The sequence below is a fragment of the Tachysurus fulvidraco genome, chromosome 8 (assembly GCF_022655615.1).
Source record: "Tachysurus fulvidraco isolate hzauxx_2018 chromosome 8, HZAU_PFXX_2.0, whole genome shotgun sequence".
Taxonomy (NCBI): domain Eukaryota; kingdom Metazoa; phylum Chordata; class Actinopteri; order Siluriformes; family Bagridae; genus Tachysurus; species Tachysurus fulvidraco.
The window spans coordinates 17171762-17194415 of NC_062525.1; the positions used below are offsets into that span (position 1 = coordinate 17171762).

General features: G+C 36.9%; 1 protein-coding gene across 2 annotated transcripts in view; it reads right to left on the bottom strand.

The window, feature by feature from the left end:
- Positions 1 to 22654, bottom strand: part of nrg3b (neuregulin 3b) — a 127173-nt gene that overhangs the window by 34437 nt on the left and 70082 nt on the right. For both annotated transcript variants that reach the window (XM_047816988.1, XM_027140378.2), the window contains exon 2: positions 15430 to 15562. In XM_047816988.1, coding sequence (XP_047672944.1) covers positions 15430 to 15562 — 133 coding nt within the window. The remainder of the gene's footprint in view (positions 1 to 15429; positions 15563 to 22654) is intronic.

Here is a 22654-nt window from a genome sequence, read left to right on the forward strand (position 1 = left end):
CTAGATTTTATGAGCCTAACCAGGAGAAAGCAGTTAAGGAAGATGAATGAAATAATAATCATATAGTCTGGATCTGATCTGACCATTCTCCTCTCACATTTTATGAAAGTTCTCAAAATGTGCATATAATAAGCTCCTTTGTTTCAGGTTATTGCTTCTGTCCAGACATAACAAAAGCAAAATGCCAGAAAGGAAGCACAGTCAATGGAACAGATTTATTCATTAATAAAGCACTGATGAAGTTATACTCGCTGTGGATTTAACAACCTCACCTCAAACAAATGTCAAAGTAATATTTTGCTGGTGATGATTTAGACTGACCTGAACATATACATGTTCCTTTTAAGGAAAGACGAACAGATCAACAAGCCAAAATGTCTGCTGTCTCACCAACATGGCCGGAGTAACCCATGCTGATCGACAGCAGGCGATGTACTCTATGCAAATCGGACGGAAATGTAGATCGGAATCATGCACGTTATTGCTGTTTTTCAATAGAGTGTATCATGCTCGTTGAAATGAACAGGTTGGCTGATAATGTTTAATATGTTAAAAGTTTAATAACTGGTTGACGTGACACATCTCCCAGGTCCCTAACATTATCACACATCATGATTATATAACATATGCCAGCCTAAGAGACAAGGGACATGCTGATGAAGCACTTTATTGCATAAGCATGCGTGACAGTCTGAGACAGGTCTTTATATAATAAGCATAAATGGATTTAGCCTGTTCTTTGGCATGACAATACCCCACAATGTCTGTTAGTTCTCAGAGATCCTCTCTTTCTGTCACATACCACTATTCTAACAGGGGTATTCAAACTTTTTATTGAGGCACAAGCGAAGAAAAAAGGGAATTACAGGCTACAGGCTATGTGCAATAATTAAAATGCATAAATATATAATAGACCTGCTTGACAGCCATCATTACTTCTCCTGTAAATTTAAAACGACAAGCTTAATAAGCGAGGGGTTTCAAGCAGTTTGAACAGTGCTGTGTGAATTAAGATTTTACACATTTCACTCATTAGTTGCATTTCTTAAATACAACAACTGAGTCCTGACAATTAAACAGATGCACTCCCCTCTCAGTGAAAAAAAGAGAAAAATATTAATTTAGCCAGCATGCCTGCTGTCCCCTGCAGTTCTGTTTTTCTTACCTTTATTAAGAAAACAATTTACTAAAAGAACACAGACTTAATCAATTTAAAGTATCACTCAAATTGCATCATGTTTAACAAAGTCCACAACATGAAAATTATCATACTGGCCACAATAAATATTAAAGCATATGCAACATACGGTATGAATACATGCATATTAAATAAATTAAAAAAAAAAAAAAACACTTCAGTTTACCATCAGGCCTATTTGGCTGATACAGCTTAATAACAGTAAAATGGAAATTGAAAATATCTTAAGTTGATGAAAAATTAGAAGAAAGTGGTATTTGAGTGATTAATGCCACCACTAAGATGCCACTGCTGGGTCTTTGAGCAGGTCCTTAACCCTCAACTGCTCAGCTATATAAATGTTGTTATGGATAATGGAAGTTAAGGGAGCCTTTTAGCTTATCGTTGATAGATTTTAGGAGCAGGTTCAGATGGGTCACCATTCAAGTAAAATATAGTTTTTACTTTTTAAATGAATTTTGCTTTAATTTTGAATTTATGACAAAATATACATACGTGTGTATGTGTGTGTGTGTGTGTGTGTGTGTGTATATATATATATATATATATATATATATATATATATATATATATATATATATATATATAGAGAGAGAGAGAGAGAGAGAGAGAGAGAGAGAGAGAGAGAGAGAGGGAGAGAGAGAGAGAGAGAGTCTGGCTATGAATGGAATTTTTCTCTATGAATGTGTTGTTTTTTTTTATTTATCTTATTCTTTTTATAAAAAATGCATAAAAAGAAGTTCTCACTGCTTTGTGAAACAGCGATTCAGGAAGAAAATGGCAAAGCAAAGCCATCAGTGTGGATCAGCCTTCAGCAGAGATCAATAGAATCAACTAGATATTTTTAAAAGACTACAAGACGACATTTTGCAGTTGGTGACAGTTTTATAAGGACTGAAATTTTAAAGAAATCTGCTGTGTGCTGAACTGGATAGCAATGTAAAATATTGCCATTCTGAGAATGCACGCATAATCGTTTACAGGGCTCACAGGACCATGCAGATTTATAGGAAGAATCACATGGCTGTGTGTTCTTTTCTATACCCCCCTACCCTGTATCGATTCCACCCTAACATCTCCATAATGGAGAACACTTGTGCTAATAGAGAGTGATAAAGTAACTTCATGCTCCTACTTAAACCTTTCCATTCAGTCTTTGTAGACCTGGGGACTGTATAAGTCAACACAAATGTCTTTCTGTGCATCAGGATCTGTACAAACAGGGCCCCTTGTTTTATGGACTCGTATAAATATGATGAATCTGACCTTTTACAACTTCATCTTATACAGTAGTTGAGAGCCTATTACATGCGCTAACTCCACTCAAGTTAGTAAAATGTGTGATTGTCTGATTTCTGCTTGACGCCTTCACTCGTGAGCTGAGCTGGAATATATACAGTGAAAAATAACTATCCCAGTGTACAGTATGTTTGTTTACTCTGCCTTGGTAGATGACTAAAAATGAAAACAATCTATAATTATCTAAATCTAAAATATAGAAAAAATAAACAACACCAGGAAACCCAACATCAACACCAACAATGATAATGCCACATCAACGCCAACAGAAACAAACATTACACATTACACCACCACCTCCAATAATAATAATAATAATAATAATAATAATAATAATAATAATAATAATAATAATAATAATAATAATAATGATACATTTGGGACTCTAATGCTCGGTTGTATAAAATAAAAAATGTAGTATTACTTCTATCAGCCTACTACTACTACTAACCATTTTATATTATTCTGCAAGAGTAATAACAAGGATCACATTTTGCAGTGCCTTAGTTTTCTCACCTCTACACACATCTGAATAAACACCACGATAACTGTTTGTGACCTTCCTGTGTGTGTGTATTCCTCACTCTGGCCTGACATTCATTAAACTGAACAGTTCATTACCATTAGCGGAAATTAATACAGTCTAAGCCACTTGCAGGCAGGCTTTTGGAAGAAAATGAGAGTCTAATAGCCATTTTGTTGACAGGAAAAAGAATAGAAGAAAGATGGAGAAAAGTGTTTAAAAAAGCAAATACGTTCTGCTTCAGAAGTGGGAGCACAGTGAGTTGTTTGAAGGACGTATTTTCCATATAGTACAGGTAGCATCTCTGTGAGCTGACAGTACAATGGCATAGGCTATTTTTATGAAAACAGCAATCATGTGCTATAATGGTGGAAATAAGTGTGTCCTACATCCTCACTCCTCTGTTTTTAGCATATTGATTTGATGCTTTGTGAGAAGAGATGAGGACTCAAGTCAAATCTGGGTGAAGCCTGATGTGCAGTTTCACACCCAAGTGCTTGCGCTCTTTAGAGGGAAACACTAATCAGGTCACAGATGCTGATCAGATACACATGAGCAATGTGCATCATGGCATCACGAGTTAATACAAGGATGTGTAAAATCAGACAGATACGTTTTTGTCAGACCTCGACACCGATATGAAAATACTCATGCATTCAAGTGACCTGTAATCGTGACCACTCACACGAGAAGCAGAAGCAAGAGAAATGGAATTGAAATGAATATAATCAGAAGAAATTGAGTGACAGAATGAAATGAATCTGAATGTGAGAAGGCTGTCTCCTTCTCTCCTCCTGTTATCCTTTACAATAGTTTGTCCATGCATCTTAATGCCACAACTTCCTATTAATTTCGAATTATTTATAGCGAACACACACTTTCCCTGAGATTGCAACTCTTCTTAACACATTCTGCCTGAATCTGGGCAAAGGCGTTCTCATTTGCATACATTTGCATGTCATTAGCACATCAAACCTTCTGACTTAAAAGGCATGCCATGTCAAAAAGTATTTTGCATCTATCTACTCTTCCTATTTCCTTCGCTCTTTCGTACTCACTGCATTTTTCTGTTATGGGTGTCAGAGTAGTGAAAAAAAAATCTTGGTGCTTACTTTTTGTGTCGAATTGCTAAAAAACTAAAAAAAAAACACACACAAAAAACAAGCAAACAATGGTTTTATAGTAATATACATATGTGTATTATTTTACTATAAAAGCATGTCTTCCAATACTTTCGATCACCTACAAATTGGGTGGTCTAGATGCTGAAATTGTGATCTGTGTGTGTATGTGCTCTGAATGGCTGAAAAACATTATCTATAGCTATAGCACTTTTGTCATTTAAATAGTAATTGTTTATTTTTTTTTTTACTAATTACCACAGGCACTGAGATGATGATAGTGTTAATGGCTCATTGAATTACATATATTAGAGTTAACAATAATGTCAACGCCCCTCTTCAAGCTTTTCAGTCTCAAATGACCTTCCTCTGAGCAATAACACAAGTCTCAACAATAAAGCAAGCCGTAATTAAAACCCTAATAGAAATATTTTTAACTTAATTCTTACCATTGAGCAGCAAAGTATCAAGTCCAAATATGAACTATTATATCAATCCGAATGTTAATAAAATGCTGTGTGGGCTAATTAGGGATTAATTCTGTCTCTAACCTTACTAAGTCTCCGGATAGGTTTTTTTTTAAAGCTGGATCTACATTCCTTCATTACGTTTACATACTAATTTGATTAAAGCTCATTGGAAAAGTAAAGACATACAAACATTTTGTGTCCCAAGCCTAAAATTTAATTAAATGTTGCCTGTAGCTCTGGGTTGATTTAAAAATTAAGAGTTGAAATATTGTAATACTGCCCTGTGGCAATGAAATTCAAGCTAAACTTTAAACAACGAATAAAAAAGATTGCAAAGTATGCAAAATGCTTGTCTGTCGAAACCAAATACGTCACTTATACATCATACATCTTGCATAAGATTCATATGTAAAGCAGATAAGCTGTTCAAGTTCAATCATCATAAACAAGAGAAAATGAGCTATACAGTATAAGGATATCTCACTGGCCTCTAATTTGACTTCAGAGGGCTATAAAAAAAATGATATGATGATTCCTGTGCCCTTGGTTAATCCTGTGGAGGTTATATGAACAGTAGGGTGTATCACTCTTCTGAGACTTATATAATGCAGATCTTTATGTGACAACAATGTAATTTATGAAAGATGAAATTCATACTCCCAGCAATCCCATATAATATGAATTAGGTCCAATGCAATAAGACATGGCAACATACAATATGAATAATGGAGGACAAACAGTTCGATTATAATTCTAATATATTTTTGATAGTTGTCGCAATAAAAAACAACAACTAGAAAATAAATCCAAGTCAGTTATAAGTGAAAGAGAAAGATCTGGAAATGAAAAATAAGCGTTATCTCATTCTGATGACTAGTACTGTATGATGCTTGAGGTTTCCATTCACACAGATTTTTTTTTAATTGCACAGATCCTGAAAGGATGTGCCATAAACTAGAAATATTTTCCGAAGGTGGCATATAAGTTGAGATTAAACAGAAGCATTCAATTAAAAGCTCTTTACTATTTTCTTGATTCTTTTCTTTTCAGTATTCCCAACTTTAGACTGTTTAAGTCATGTTCATTAAATAAAGAGCCTAGCAACAATCTAGTGACTTTTTGAACAGGTATCAGTTGGAGTATTTGACATGGCTCTAAAGCTCATATCACAGCTGCTGATTGGTTGAGAGATCAGGTTCCCTTTTCTGTAAAAATGTGTTAACCCACTTTATAAACCAAAATAACTTTTGCTTCACATTCATTTACATTTCTGGCATTTGGCAGATGCCCTTATTCAAAGCTACTAATATTTAATCTCATTAAATACAACTAAGCAATGGATGGTTAAAGGCCTTGTTTAAGGGCCCAGCAGTGGCATATCAAACTCACAACCTTCTGACTGGTAGTCCAACACATTAAGCACTAAGCTACATTCTTTTTGCTGTTATTATGTCTTGTTACTTCCCATCTTTTATTTTTTTTTATTTTACAAAAACAAACACTTACAATATCTCACATATACACATATACCTATCCGGTTAATATCTAGAAGTGTTATAGAAAGTGTTACCACAAAGTGTTAGCTGTAATGCTCCTTTAGAGTCATGGAGCTTTTAAAGTTCTCACTCCAGAATGCCAGGATGATGTGATTACTGGACATTTATATAACCTTTCTCTCAGTGTTAACACACTTAGTATGATTAATTATGTCAAGCCCTCTGCCTGACAACTTGCCTCACTCAAGATGGAGAAAGAGCAATACCCCCTCCCCATCACCCCCCCCCCACCCACCTCCTTTGCTCTGTCTTTTTCTATTCTTTTCTCTCTCACTCCTATCCAGTCCATTCAAATCCAATTCACGGAGCACTCCATCTGCCATCATGGCTGCCACGCAACAACAACAGCAATAGCAAGAACGACGGCAAAACAGAGACATAAATAACATTGCCAGTGTATAACAAAGAAATAGCTCAAGAACAGTTTAGATACAATTTAGTATCTAATGGCTTGTGACAGAAGTGTTCAATAACGCAAAGTAACTCGGTACACCTTGGCTTTCTGTGCTCTCTCTCTCTCTCTCTCTCTCTCTCTCTCTCTCTCTCTCTCTCTCTCTCTCTCTCTCTCTCTCTCTCTCTCTCTCTCTCTCTCTCTTAAGCTGTTTCCTGTTCTGACATTACGAAGATGATCAGTTTCCTGGAAGAACAATCACTGTCTCCCTCTACACACTCATTTGCAGTATAGCACTCTTGACATGGAATCCCTTGTTTATCTAAATAGGCAGAAACATGTGTCTGTGTTTATACATCCATGTTTCAATCGCACAGGTCTGCTCTCTGGTGTCTGCTGTGTAGGTAATCCACTTATACACACAGAATGAATTGTCCACAGATGTTCTCCCCCCCCACACAATCTCAGCAGCCCAGAGGAAGGACAAGACTGGAAGACACTTCTGCCACACAGTGCAGATTATCAGTAGTACTGCCATTATGTGAGATATGCTCTGATGTATTGCTTTGAACTTTTGAGGTTTTGCTATATGAGACATTTTGTTGTAGGTCTTTGTCGAGGAAGAATGCAACTGGCTGTGTTTGGAACTATATTTGCATTCATAATCAGCTATTCTGATTAGCATTTATTTACAATTGTGCATAGCTAATCATATTAATATCCATTGTCTGTAAAGAGCAATTCTAAAAGCTTATTCTACCCTTGTTTCTACCCTTACAGCCATGCAAATTTGACATACCAGTGGTTGCCTTTTTTATGAGGTAATGCATGGCTTATAGGATACAGACATGTCTAGTTCACTATCTGAGGGGAAATGAGATAAGAGAAGACTGCAACTAGGATTAACACAGCCTGTCGTGATCTGACAGCCAAGGGATAATTTACTCACAGGCCACTCCCGCGGGAACGGACAAAGAGTTTAAAAAGCGAATGTCCTCATCATGAATGTGATTTATTTTGTCATATCAGATCTTGTTAATCCCATTGCCTTGGCCTCCTGGATCTTGCATGGTCATTTTACACCTCTTTCTCAATCATTTGGTGTCAATGCTGCTGAGAACTCCTTCCTTGTGATATTTTCTGTGACAGAGAAGCATTTATTCATTCATGACGCATTGCTTTCTCTTTTTTTTCCTCCCTTAATTTTTCTAAATCCATAACGGTTCTCCTTCGCCCTCGATACAAGCACACTTTTCCCAGAAATGTAATAACATTAAATAGTGGCGAGGTAACTGTAATTTAAAATGCATGACATTCATTTAAACTCAAGCTGTTTTGAATATAACAGTTTGTACCCTATTATGAACCAACGCAGACATAAACTAAAATAGTATCATGAACTAATATGCTGAAGAGTAAATTGCTCTCTATCCTCCTTTTACAAAAGTGGCATAGGTGAGTAAAACTCTTCCTCATCAACTCATGAGCTAAAAAAATCTTTTTTAAGATTAGACCTCAATATTGCGGATTGGTTCGGTTAGAGTTTGTTACTATGACAATAACAATTTACAACACTTAAAATCACATTAGCTTTAAGTAAGAAAAAAAATCAAGCACAAGAATGTGAGTGACAGCTAAAGTATTGTAAATGTGTGCTTTTTAAAGAGTTTAAGTGCATATTAACTGGTTGAGGTTGGTACTTAAGGACCTAAGATGGCACAGGCTAGTTTGAGTTTCCTTCAGAAGTGTCATTATTTGATGAGAAGCAATATTCCAGTCTGTCAGTATAAATGGGTTTGAGAATACTAAATAAAGCCTCATATAGATTAAATGAATAAGCATGTTTAAATGATCAAAAACAAAGCTTGTTTCTCTGTTGCTATTCATCATTATTTATTATTATTATAATTTATCTTTCAGAATTTTGACAAGAAATTCTCTTGGGTATAGAAGCCATATGCTTATCAAGTGGAAAAAGACCATACCAGACTGGGCCAAATTATTTCTTTACTAGCTGAGTGGTTTTAAATTAATGTAGCATAAAATACCTTAAATAGGTACACTGGGTTGCTAATGATTTGTAACCCCACTATTTTCCTGCCTGCAAAATATTCTTCAGTTTATTGTCTTGGGCAATTTACCAAGAAAACCTAAATACTGTAGAACAATAGATAGCAATTAGAAACCTATAACATTTATAGTTGTGTGTGAACTGAAAACGCCTAGTGCCTGAGAAATATTTGTGCACAAATTGATGTATTAAACGTGTACAGTTATACAAGATATGTGCGAATGAGTGTATATGTATGTATTCATGTATGCATGTATGTATGTATGTATGTATGTATGTATGTATGTATCTATGCATGGAAAGTTAAAGAAACATATGTAAACTGCTATCTATCACAATTTGAATTTATTGTATATCCAGTCTAGATGAGCTGGATGAAGTAATTGCTTTATGTATTATAATGCCTTCAATTCAATAAAGTAATGCAAGGGCATTTCAGAGCTGTAAGAAACCAGTAATTATTCTTTCAGAGTAGAGTCACTCATTTCGGAAAGAGCTGGCAGCATTCAGATCCTCAGGTTTTAGTCAACAGTCCCTCCAGTGAGGAAGCTCTGACCATAGTCACCTTTCTAATACAAGAGTAGATCCTGGCTTTCAAACTCTCATCACATGCACACAAAAAGTCGATTACAGAACAGCTAACTCATCCTATGATACTCTTTACCTCTTTCTGGTAAATAAATAGGACTCTGTGCTTTCTTACCTGAACTCCTACTATTTGTACAGAAGTGTATAAATTAGCAGTTACACAGGTGTTCCTGTTAGAGTGGACAGTAAGTATATATATACACGTTCAAACGCAAATAGCCAATACATAATACAGCAGCACAATACATAAAATCATGCTTATTCAGGTCAAGAGCTTCAGTTAATGTTCACATAAAAAAATATATATAAAAAATGGGGAAAAAGTATGATCGCTGTGACTGTAACTGTGGCATGGTGGTTTGTTCCAGATGGGCTGCTTTGTGTATTGCAAAAACTGATGATCTCTTTGGATTTTCACATGCAAAATTCTCTAGAGTAAACCCTAAAAAAATGAGTGACAGTTCTGCGAGTGGAAACACGTTGTTGATCAGAAAGGTCAGAGGAAAATGGCCAGATTCATTAGAGCTCCAAAGTTAGCTATCGCAACTCCTATTATCAGTCTTTACTACTGTGGTGAGCAGAGAAGAATCTCAGCACACCCAAAACATTGAACCTTGAGGTGGACGGGCTACAACAACAGAAGTCAACATTGGAATTAATTCCTGTCAGCCAAGGACAGAATCTGAGGCTATCATTGGCACAGGCTCAAACAAACTGGACAATTGAAGATTAGAAAAAATCATGTGTTTCTAGATTCATTGAGTCTGAGATAATAGCTTCTGCGTTACTATAGACTTCCTGTCAGCTAAGAATAGTCTGTTCAGTCTCCTCCGACATTTCTCATCAACAAGGTGTTTCAGCCTTCAGATCCTCCACACACAAGATGTTTTTTTGTCCATTCTGTGTAAATTCCTGATACTGTTTTTCTGAAAAGCTGCAGAGATGAACAGTTTCTGAAAAACTCATACAAGCCTATCTGGCACCAACAACCATTCTGTGGTTAAAATCTCTCAGATCATTGTTTTTGGAAGTTTTACAGATTTTAGCTTTCAGTATTTTCAGGTATTGTCTGTTATTCACACCTCAGAGCTGTCAAGATTTCCAGTAAAACCCACTGTATATTAAGTAAAAATAAAACTTTATACTGTAAGACAGGGGCAGTTCTAAGATTTCATCTTTAGGGGGCTTAGCCCTCAGTGAGAATTTAAAACAATAAGAGTTATTATATGACTACATAGTAAGCCAAAAGTTATGGTATTATTTAAAATGGCAAAAGTGGACACCAAAATTTTAGCCATGATGTAATGATGCCAGTCTCGAATCAAATCAGTCCATGTATGTGTGCATTCTCTACAAACACTGTGTCCAATGAATGCAGTCATTAATAGAAAAAATATTCACAAGACAAAGACCAAATCAATAAATGTTATTTTTATTTAATATTGAATGGATTGTTTGCATTAATATTTTGTTTGTGCTATCAACTCGTAATAAGAATAGTGAAATTTCACTGCTTTTGCTTGCCGTGTTTGCGATTTTCCGCTGATTAACGTTATAGATAAACGCCTCCAGCTCTGACTGCGCGTGCACGCTGCGCGTACCTGTGCTTCTCGGTTCGGATAAAGCAGACAACTGAAGACGCACTTTTGAAAGACTACAACGCACGTGCGTAAAAGCAAAGTAAGAAAAATCCCTCTTGGATCAAACTGATAAATAATTATCTTTCCCATCGACGACATGTCCTGCATTTTAACGTAATTTTTATTGTTTATTTTTGAAAGTAAAAATTATACTTATAGTTTTAGAGTGGCTGAGATTACAGATAGGGGGCTGAAGCCACCCTAAAAAAGGGCTAGAACCGCCCCTGTTGTAAGAAACATTCAGTTTTTAAAAAAATCTATGTCAAATATGACCACTCAGATGTAAAAATGTGTGAAATGATGTATTTTATGTACAATTAACAAAAATCCATATGAGAAGTCATGAGATTCAGAAAATAGGTCACAGAACCTCATTCATTCATTCATTCATTCATTCATTTTCTACAGAACCTTGAGGGGGGAAATCAAATTTAAGAAGCTAATTTAGATATTAATGCTTGTTTTAAAAATATATTTTTTTGCATCCCTCGTGGGATTGTTAATCCAAAAATAATGTGTCCTGTGGCAGAAGTGGGTGCAGTTGCAAAGATATGAATTAAGTAAACAATAAGCAGGTAGCAAACAATCCAGAAACATGGAACAAAAACATTGGTCATAAACATGTGCAATGGTCAGGCTGCTCAACAAATAGAACAGACTAAAAACCAAAATCAGAATATGAAATACTGTGAACAAAGTTTGGCATGTGAGGAATAAAAACAATAATGCATGATGGAATGATGTTTGGTGTATATTTATACAAGTGAGTTATGACTAGCGATTTAGTCCAGATGTGTGCTGAGAACCAGAGTATATGACGGCATGTACTGTATATTGACTGTGATATGGACGTATAGGCAGTTATGTTTGTAGTTTGGTGCATAGTCTAGGAGTTGGAGTTCCTAATTTGAGTCTGGCATTTTAATTTCTTTGTGCTGCTTGTTCAGTTGTGGTCTGGTGACTGAAACATTGAAGCACAGCTGGTGAGTCCAATCTGGTAGGATTCAATAGCAACAGGTTTAGATAGTAATATTTATATACAAGTCTATACACTGAAATAGGTCAAGATGTGTGAGTGTGGTAGGAAGTTATGGGTGTTCTATGAAGAACCAAGATCCTCTATATATAGCTGTTGTGTTGTTACACTTGTTTTCAGATTTCTTGGTTGGCCCAGTCCATAGGAAACAGGTGAGTGATATCCTGAGGTGAGAATGTCCGTGATCCCAATTCTTCTATAAAACTGGACTAAAATTGGGACCTGGATTATGTGCCCCTGTCACATACAAGGTCCTCGGTGATACCAAATATCTCAAAAGGGTTGTTTGGCAGTTGCAAACGCAGATGGTGGTTTGGGCAGTAAAATGAGGCACAGGAATTTAGAGAAGCAGTCAATGATAACTATTAAGACTGTGTTTCCTTGGGAAATGGAAAGATCTGTCACAAAATCAATGTAACCATGGTCACTGATGAATGGGCAGAGGTATACGTTTACTTGCCGATAGGGTTCTGGGGTCTTTAGATGAACTTGTTAAGCATGCTTAGCCACCAGAATTTATTATGCAGGAGCTTGTGGGATTAGTGAACCTGTGGATGTTCAATGGCAGGGATAAGCCAGGGTTATGAGTTTGTCTCTCAAAATATTTGCTTTGACTCATACGTGCTTTCCATGAGGCATGAACCATGGCACAGGGTCATCTTAGGATTGGGTTATATCCATTTTGGTTAGTAAGACTTGAGATGCTTAGCAGTCTTGATACAATCATGATTTTTGTGGTTGGTGTAGATGATAAAAGGCTGTTTGACCCCTCAAACAACCACAAGTAGTTATCGATTACCATTGTCACAGTTCCTTTCAGCTGACCATAATTTCCAGGAACTGAAGGCAATGTGACAATGTTTAGGTTTGTTTCTTAATCACAGAGAAAGCACAGACCCAGTGCTTATTTCTGAGGTGTTGATCTCCCTGATGAACTGTCTGATAGGTCTGGGTGATTAAGAATTAATCCTTAATCCTTAATGCTTTTTTCAGTAAGAGAAAGTCGGTTCACTTTTAATTTCTTTATCTTTGTAGACCAGCTTTCACGTTTACAACTCAAATCACAGCTTGACATTTCACATCATTTAGTTATTCTGAAGGTGCAATGGAGAGACCACAATACTTGAAGTGCCCAGAAATGTTGCTAAAAGCTGTTTTCCATTAATCACCCTCTCTGTTGTGGATGAGGCAATTTACACTTAGCAAGTCCATCTTGGTGAATGTGTTTGTCTTTCAAAGTTGCTCTAGGTATGATGGAGACAGTGCAACATGATAGTAAGGGAAAAAGTGAAGAAGTGAACTCCATCCATCTATGGGTTGTAAATGTATTTCCAGGAAAAAGTCAAGTCAAGTCAAGTCAAGAAGCTTTTATTGTCATTTCAATATATATACAGTAGCTGTTGCAGTAGACAATTAAATGAGACGTCTCTCCAGGACCATGATGCTACATAAAAACAAAGACAGAGCTATAAGGACTTAGTAAGTAAGTCCTAGCCACATAAAGTGCAACTGTGCAAAATGGTGCAAACAGTGCAGGACAAGACAAACAAGACAGACAATGCAGGACAAAAGACAGTGCAATATTGCATACTGAACACAGTTTCAAAGCAGCAGGTCCCTGAGATAATGTAAAGAATTGTGCAAACAGCAAACGACTGAAATGTTAGACAGTACAGTATGTGCAAAGAGCAAAAAAGTGTGCAAAAACAGCATGTAAACAGGCTGATGGATGTATATTGGAAGTGTGTGTATTTGGTGTAGGTCTGTGCGGTCCATAAAGGTGATGTGCATGTGTATGTTGTGCACAGAAGAGTGTGTGTGAGGGGTGTGTGGTGTCATCCACAATGCTGTTGGCTTTGCGGATGCAGCATGTGGTGTAAATGTCCGTGATAGAGGGACGAGAGACTCCAATGATCTCAGCTGTCCTCACTATCCGCTGCAGGGTCTTTCGACCCAAGATGGTACAGTTCCCAAACCTGACATTGATGCAGCTGCTCAGAATGCTCTCAACAGTCCCAAGAGAAAAAAAAACGCATGACTGGGAACTTGGTGGAGGGTACTGACTTGCAGTTAAATGGGTTTGGCAAAGTGTGCAATGGAGCCACCTCCAATTGGTCCTCGGTCCTCGGGCGAGGGTTTGTATTTGGAGTGGAGACTGAAAAGGACAGGGTTTCAAGGCAATGTTCTTTTACTAGAACCTAGTGTGAACCTAGATATGATGCCATTCTTCTGGGTGTTCTATTTGTGCAGGCTCTATTTGTATGTGCTCTATGATTCTTGGGTTAGGAGAGGACTATTCTTCCAAGGGTTATGTGCCTCACCATTTCAGAAGCTGGCAGGGGCAAACAGACAGGTCAGTAAATGAATTTAGTGTAGCCTGGTTGTCATGGAAACCCAGTTCCGTTATGATGTCCAGACATAATCCTTTGCTGGTACACTGACTTTAATTTTGGTTTGTTCTACTAGCCATCTAGCACTGGCAACCAGCACCCCGGACTCTAGACGATATATAGAGAAGATCTGGTTGCCCTGCTTGATATCATGGAGCCCTTTCCCTGAATCATTTCCCTCTGAGTAAGGTGCAAACATTTGAGGAAAGTATTCAATGAAGCATTCAAAAAATGACATAGGCTTACCTATGACATAGAAATCCCACCCTGTTCACTTGAATATAGTTAACAATGTAACAAGAAACTCTTACACAGGACTGGATTATAGGTATATTTCTGGGTGTGCAATGAGTGGGAGAGCTTGATAACTGGGTGCCACCTGTGGCGCTGGCTGCGATGGCAGCATGCTGCTTAACTGTGTCTAACATTGAGCTGGTTCAGCTGTTGTGGATGTTCTCCTACTAACCGGCCTTGAAAAGCAAGTGCCTCTGTCCACTCGAGCCTACATGCTGCATATATATATATATATATATATATATATATATATATATATATATATATATATATATATATATATGTGTGTGTGTGTGTATGATGCTAAGAGTGATAAGCTCCCGACCCCAATATTGTCTGCATAACTGTGGTATGGTAATTATGCACCTTTTTTTGTTTTATGGATTTGATTTTGTATTAATTGCATGCATTAATGCATTAACGTTGACAGCCATTATATATGTATGTATGTATGTATGTATGTATGTATGTATGTATGTATGTATGTATGTATGTATGTATGTATGTATGTATGTACCTATGTATGTATGTATGTATGTACCTATGTATGTATGTATGTATACAGTATATAGGTGATTGGTGATTGGTAATAAAGTCCAGGTAATGTGTAGGCACTTCACGTTCGATGTGTAGGCTTGATGTAAAATACACAGATTTCCACTGGCCACCACGCATGCTATTAGCTGACCAAAAGCTACTTTTATTTTGTTTGTGGATACTTATTAGTAAAATAACTAACAAAAACTTGAATCATACATACGGATTTGTTGCAGCAACATGTAGCAGCAACATGTGCAAAGAATGAAGCAACCCTAAAAATAGTTTCACCTGTGAGAGTAAATAAAGTCTTACCTGCAGTGTCTGTGAACTCCTGCCACTGTCTCGATGATAAAGCATTCTCCTTCGTTCAGACAGAAGGCTAACTCTTGGCTGTCTTGACAAGGTTTGAAGAACTCCGAGCGGACGGTCGGGGTTGTAGGTGCGACTTCATGAAAAACAGACAAATAGAAAGTAATGAATAAAAATTTCAGTTCGTTAAAAAATATATTAGAAATACTATCAATCCTCAATAGGGAAAATGTTCTATGTTATGGCATTAAATAAGTTCAGACTTTTCAATAAAACTAATTTCATAATACATCCTCTGTTTTTAATTGAGTCATTGAGCAAAAAAGATAGTCCAAAATGTATTGTACAGTGGCAGGGTTAATAATGCAGTGCCACAGACAATAGACCAGACGGAGAACACTTAATGAGAAACAACTACAGTATCTGTTGGTAGTTAAATACAAACGTTCACAAAATTACAGTACTTTAGTGGCATACAGCATAGCATATGCTATGTGGAAACAATTTATTGGCTGCTTATTATCATTTAATTAGTGTAATACATGGTAGACTAAACTAAATTCCACCGGCTCATATCACAAATGAGTCAATACGAAGCGAAGAGCAACACTGTCTAAAATAGTCATTGTTTTATTTTACATGTGCAAATAATATGCATTGATCCAGCTGTGCTTGTTTTATTCTAGAATGCTAGCATTATGTACCCATAGCAATACACGCTGTCAAGCTCAGCTGAAAGACATGCACACTGCATTAATGCAAGCGAACACACACACACACACACACACAAAATTTAGAAACATATCCATCAACAAATGCAATAATACACACACACACACACAAAAAAAAATGGCAGCAGTAACATGACAGTAGAATATTGTGCTACTAATGCCAGCAGACTGGATCGGTTATCAGAATGTTACCAGGGACGGCCGGTTAGAACGGGCTTGCAGGACTGTCTTTAAAGATAAATCACATCGACATACGTGCCCATTTTTGCACCACCATCAGTCATGAGTAAAATAAAAAGAATGGCAAGCAATGCCGACAATGATTTCTTTCTAGCCCAGGCTGTAGCCTATGAGTAGCAGTCGTGTCAGGTGATTACATACAGTAGAGCGTTCGCCCTGATACTCCCTGATATTTTCAGTCTGTAATGAATAAAAATAAGGTGGATTAATTACCCTATTAACTGATACCCTATTTAAGGAGAAAATAAAAATAGACATGAAATATATTGTCTGAAAACACAAAAATACAGATAACAGAGCTGTTTTGTGTTTAAAGAAAATGGTTACCTTTTGTTTTCTATGTTTGTTATTCTGATGAAACATGAAATGAACCCAATAGGCATTATGGACTAAAAAACACCTTATTAGGCCACGTTCACACTGCAAGTCTTAATTCTCAATTCGGATATTTTGCTCAGATCTGATTTTTTTGTTTGGCTGTTCACATTACCTTTTGAAATGTGGCCTATATCAGATACCAGTGTGAACTTTGCTGTTTCGAACTGACCCGCACCCGCAAACGAACAATAACAATGACGTCACACGCAGCACGCCGTTGCGCTAAAAAATTGGCGAGGTTATGGAGGAAGTGTTGTATCATGGTGCAAGCAAACATATCATGTAATGCTATAATGTGATGTATTCAATGCAAACATTATGAGCTGGTTCACATAACCACTTTATATAACACTCTTAACACACACACGTTACCAGTCACGTTTGTGTCACGTTTTTGACGGCACAAAAAAAAACAAAAAAAAAAACAGGGCTGTGTGGTTGAGCATGTTTTTATATCTTGGACCAAAGACCCCAGAAGGATAGCACTATCTAAGAGTTTGACAGGGCCGTACAATAAACAATGTTTTATGTTGTATTAAAAAAAACATTAAAAGAGCTTGAAAGGAGATTTTAGCTCCCATCAAAAATAATGACTGGCTGTCACTGCACATGACAATGGGAGAAAAACCTTTAGCTCAAATAAGGGCAGGCATTTGCAGTGTTGTGGTCAAATCAAACTGTTGTTCTCATTGACTGATGAACTTCAGGTCAGAAGATTAGCTCCTTTAAGACACTAATGGATCAGAATGGTGTTAAGATGAGAACATGAGGAGACAGCGATACAGAGACTACTGTCCTATAGGATTTATATGCAAATTAAGACCAGCGCCGATGCCCATGCACCAAAAATAGATTCATGAAGTTCTATGTACATAATTCAGCTGCGCCATTAGGAGGCATCAGCTAGAGTTTTATCTTGTCATCTAGCTCACTGTAAACATTGTGGGGTTATAGCGGGATATAAATCATCTGGGAAGTATTGATCAGAAGCCTACTGCATAGAATGTTGCTTTGTAAAGGCAGAAAACGCTACCTCTTCTAAGATTATTATTGTCAGTTTTATCCTCTAGCGTACTCTTTAAAACTAGCCAAGGATACTACTACTGACAAGGCAGTTGATCAGCAATCAGCTGCGTTTACTGTGTGACCCAGGGCCATTCATAGACCAGATATTTCACCACTAGATTTGATTAAGATGCTCATAAAAAGGGACCATCTGCAGGCTACGAGAGCAGAAACATGCAATAAATATCACTGTGCATCAAATTAAAATTACGAACCATCAATAATAATTGCATCAATATGGGTGCTCTTGAGGGACTGGGGAGGTGTTTAACAAATTAATGAACACTGTAATCGATGCTCAGGGATTCTGAGCAGTTATTAGCAATCAGCAACCTTTTATGTCAGAACACTGATAAGTTTATTAGTTCTTTTCCTAATTGATTTTTGCACATCAGCACAAACTACTAGTCATACTATTCCCACAGTTTCTAGCTGTCAATGCTAGTGATTTTTTAACCTTTAGGACATTTTTATAGCCTTGACATAAATCAAAGGACTACAATTTGCCCATATAGCATGGATGGTGGCTCCCATCAATTTTTTGTCCACCTCATACAGTTCGCTCAGCTTTTCAGCTGAGGAACAATTTCATTAGACATCGTATACATTATATGACTACAATAGAACTATTAGTTTCCTGCTGTCATTGAACTACAAACAATCTCACCAGCTTCAATTGTTTTTTGTCTCTTTATGCTAAAAAGACATGAGTTATTACTATAGAAAGGGCAACCTATTAGGATGATAACGCTAATATAAACCCTGTTTGAATGTGTATCATTTGAATTACTTCCAGAACTGTGACATCTATAATACTGATGACAGCTGTTCATGTACTTTATTAGATCTTGTGAGAAATATTAACTTTTATTTATATATACACACATATATATGAACACATTCATAGTTTTACAAAGCAAATTTGAATGAGAGTGTTTTGGGAATATTAACTAAACCAACCAAGAAAAAAAAAATAAACCAGTTCTTTTGAGGACCTCCACCGGCATGGAAGCTTCCACTTCTGTAGACAATTTATTAAAAATGAACTATACTGAAAGCAAGCTGAACAGAAATTGAAATTTATTGGTTGCTGACCCCTACCAACTGCAATATGAAGTCTGCAGGATTGCAAACATGTTCTGTTTACCACTCGGTGTAATGCTGTGACCTTCCACTAATATTGCTCAGTAATGTGTAAAAACAGTTCAGTAATTGCTCAGATGCTGATGTGCTGATGAGATAATTGTTCAGTCTCTACTCAGTGACAGAATTATCCCTGTAGTCATTCCCTTAATACTTTATTCATCCTGGTCACTTCAAAAGTAGCCCAAAATGCAATTTAGTAAAGAAATCAATGTCATATAACCCCCATGTAGAATACTATAATTTAAACACGGTGCAAGTAAAAAAATAAAACAGTATTCTATGCCCAGAAATATGACATGTACTACATTGCCACTGCTATATAAAAAGAGTGGATTAATATTCTATGTATGTGCAAGAGAAAAACATGAAAGCTGAAAGCATAAAAAAGCCAAACCAGGCTGCTTCCATACATACAGATTAAACAGATTAAACAGGATCTGGTAATATATATATATATATATATATATATGCACTCAAATGACCTTGTTACAATAGATTGGATATATTCAATATTCAATATAAGGTAATTAATAGACTGCAATGGAAACTATGAACATACTGTTTTTAGGAATTGGCAGAGATACAGTATATTATTTAGTTAGAGAGCGTACAATCTTGATAAATATATGCAGCAAATATAATAATGAAATGTGCATTATGGAAAAAGAAATGCACACAGTCACTCAATCAGCACAGGAACTGGGATGTACATTTGTAGTAGCTTTCTGAACGCCCTGCCTGTAATCACCCTGCTCATTAGTGTGCTCAGGCTGTGGCTGATCTCTGGGGAGAGTTCTTTCACACTGTTTACAGCCAAGCCCATCAAACAGACTGCAGAGGATACTGTCTTTACCCATCATCCTCCACTCCCCACAGCCATTCCTTTTTTTTTTTTTTTTTTTTTTTTCCAAAAGAGTGATAAGAAGTGTGAGTTTGAGGTTCTTCTGAGACAAATCCATGTCTGATGGAAACTATATTGTAAAGTAATATTCCTGGTTCTTTTTCATCCTACTGTATTAATGAACAAAATGTGGTTCAGTTAGTAATTTGGAAAGTTACTTACTAAAAGTAATTCATTTTTTTATCGTTGTCTCTATAATCATACAGTTTTCTAGACAAAACTCTGGCTATAAGGGAAAAGGTCGTGATACCAGGCCTGATAGGTCACAGGTAGCATTCGCTTTGTCAACACCTTTCTCTTAACTCCATCATGTTCGTCACAACATCTTCTGTCAGAGACAAATGGAGGTTAGTGAGGGGGCAGAAGCTTAAAAGGGAATGTGCCTCTCGCCAGCAGGGTGGTGGGCCGCGAGGATTTGGCTGCATTGACAGCTTGGAATAGCTGTAGACACAAACATCTGTCACACAATCACAGCCCAACTTGTCCTTCACCAATCAGATGGACAGGCCCCTAAGGGCAGTCTTCTGAAACATCTTCTGAGACATGTCTGCAATCTAAGCACACATCACATCCATCAGAGAAATCTCCAGCAGGCTATAGATCTGAAAGATATTCTAAGGCCAATAACAAGCACATTTCTCTGTCTCTGTGTGTGTTTTTGTTTTTTGTGTCAAAATACAACCAGATTATTAAATTATCAGTTGGTGTTAATGATTCTTTTTATAAGAGAAGCTCTCAGTAATGCTGGATATAATTCAAATCACAGGGTTAAATTAAATGTGCATATTATTGTTTCCATAGTAACAACTTATTTACTCTGACTTGAATGGTGGATGCTCAACAAAATATAAGGTTACTTGGAAATTGATTAAATTGATATCAACATCAACCACCCCATTGTTGAGCTGTTTTTTATTTCATACATAGGGACCATTTCATACATAGGCAACAAAAAATAGTGCTAGCTGAGCCAATATTTCCCTAAATCTACAGACGGGAAAAATGATGTGTCTGTTATGCTGTTGGGGGTATTTTCCTGGCATGTATTTGGTCCAAATGTCCACTTAGAGTGATGCGTCACTGCAAATAACCTTTACAAATTGAGGAAACAGGGCAGTCCTTTAATTACCCCATCCACAGGGCATAAAGACTTAATGAATGATGTATGTCAGATGCTACGGATTTCATAGTCACCAATTGTACCCCAACTTGGGGAAACGTGTTAAAGAGAACCCTCTAGGAACATCATCAAAACATCAACTGAGGGTAAATCTTTGTTGGGAAATTGGTGTTTGTTTGTCCCTCCATTTCTATTGAAAGGACTTGCAGAGTCTACATTATCTACTGAAGTTCTACTGTGCTTGTCATAGGCCAATAAATTAGTAAGACACTTAAACTTTTCATGGTTCAAATGACACAACACGTGACAAAGCTGAAACCACATCACTAAACCCTACAAAAAAGGACTGCTGGATAGGTACAAATAATCTGATAATTAGAGTTTTTAAGTAAACAGTGATTTAAAGAGCTGTGTTAGCATTAAGTTCATCAATATGTGCCTTTTGGACTGGTCTTGAGAGACATGTAAAGTGCTCTAACAGAGGGGGATGTTGAGAGCAGCGCATTTAGTAATTGAGGAAATGATGTTCATGAAGAGAACAGAGTACGACTCTCGTTTCTTACTTTCTAACATCAATAAAGTTGGATGTAAAGGAAGCGAGGGATGTGGTAGCCCAGTGGTTAAGGTGTCGGGCTACCAATCGGAAGGTTGTGAGTTCGATTCCTACATCCACCAATCTGGCACTGCTGGGCCCCTAAGCAAGGCCCTTAACCCTCAATTGCTCAGTTGTATAAAAAATGAGAAAAAAAAGTAAGTCGCTCTGAATAAAGGCGTCTGCTAAATGCTGTAAATGTAATTTTAGAGAATACCAATTAGTAAATGTGACAGTAAGACTCATAAAGAGATGCGATATTGTTGAGAATTCTCCCTGTGCCTCGGGGGGTTTCCTCCGGGTACTCCGGTTTCCTCCCCCGGTCCAAAGACATGCATGGCAGGTTGATTGGCATCTTTGGAAAAAGTGTCCGTAGTGTGTGAGTGTGTGAGTGAATGAGAGAGTGTGTGTTCCCTGGGTTGGCACTCCGTCCAGGGTGTGGACCTTGATGCCCAATGACGCCTGAGATAGGCACAGGCTCCCCGTGACCTGAGAATTTCAGATAAGCGGTAGAAAATGAATGAATGAATGAACTACCAAGATTCAAGATTCAAGACCATGGGAAAATAAAAACAACCTAAGATATACTGGTTAAATAATTAAAAACCAGTTACCTAGCTAGACTAACATTACATACAATAGTATTCCTTGTTTAAACTTGTTACAGCTAAAATAATAAAAAAAAATGCTATATGTCATTTATGATATAACCAAATATTGGAAGTTAGGAATAATTACCCTGCAAAATTTCATTTGCTGCTTCAGGTAAATGTTACAGCAAAGTTAGCTATAGAGTATGGTCCATTAAGACAGTATAAAGTGCTAGTACTCAGAATACCAGGCAATAACAGGCAAGTTACATTATCAAATACAGTAGTCTAATGTATTTTAAGTATTATTCTGAGTTTGACACAGATTTTATTTCCCAGTGTAGCTAAACTGGAAGATACTGAGGGAAGAGAATTGGTCACCCATGTAAGGAAAATGTCAGAATGCCCCGGAGTGGGAATTAGAGAACTCATTCTTCATAGAAATGCCAGAAAACAGAACCATTA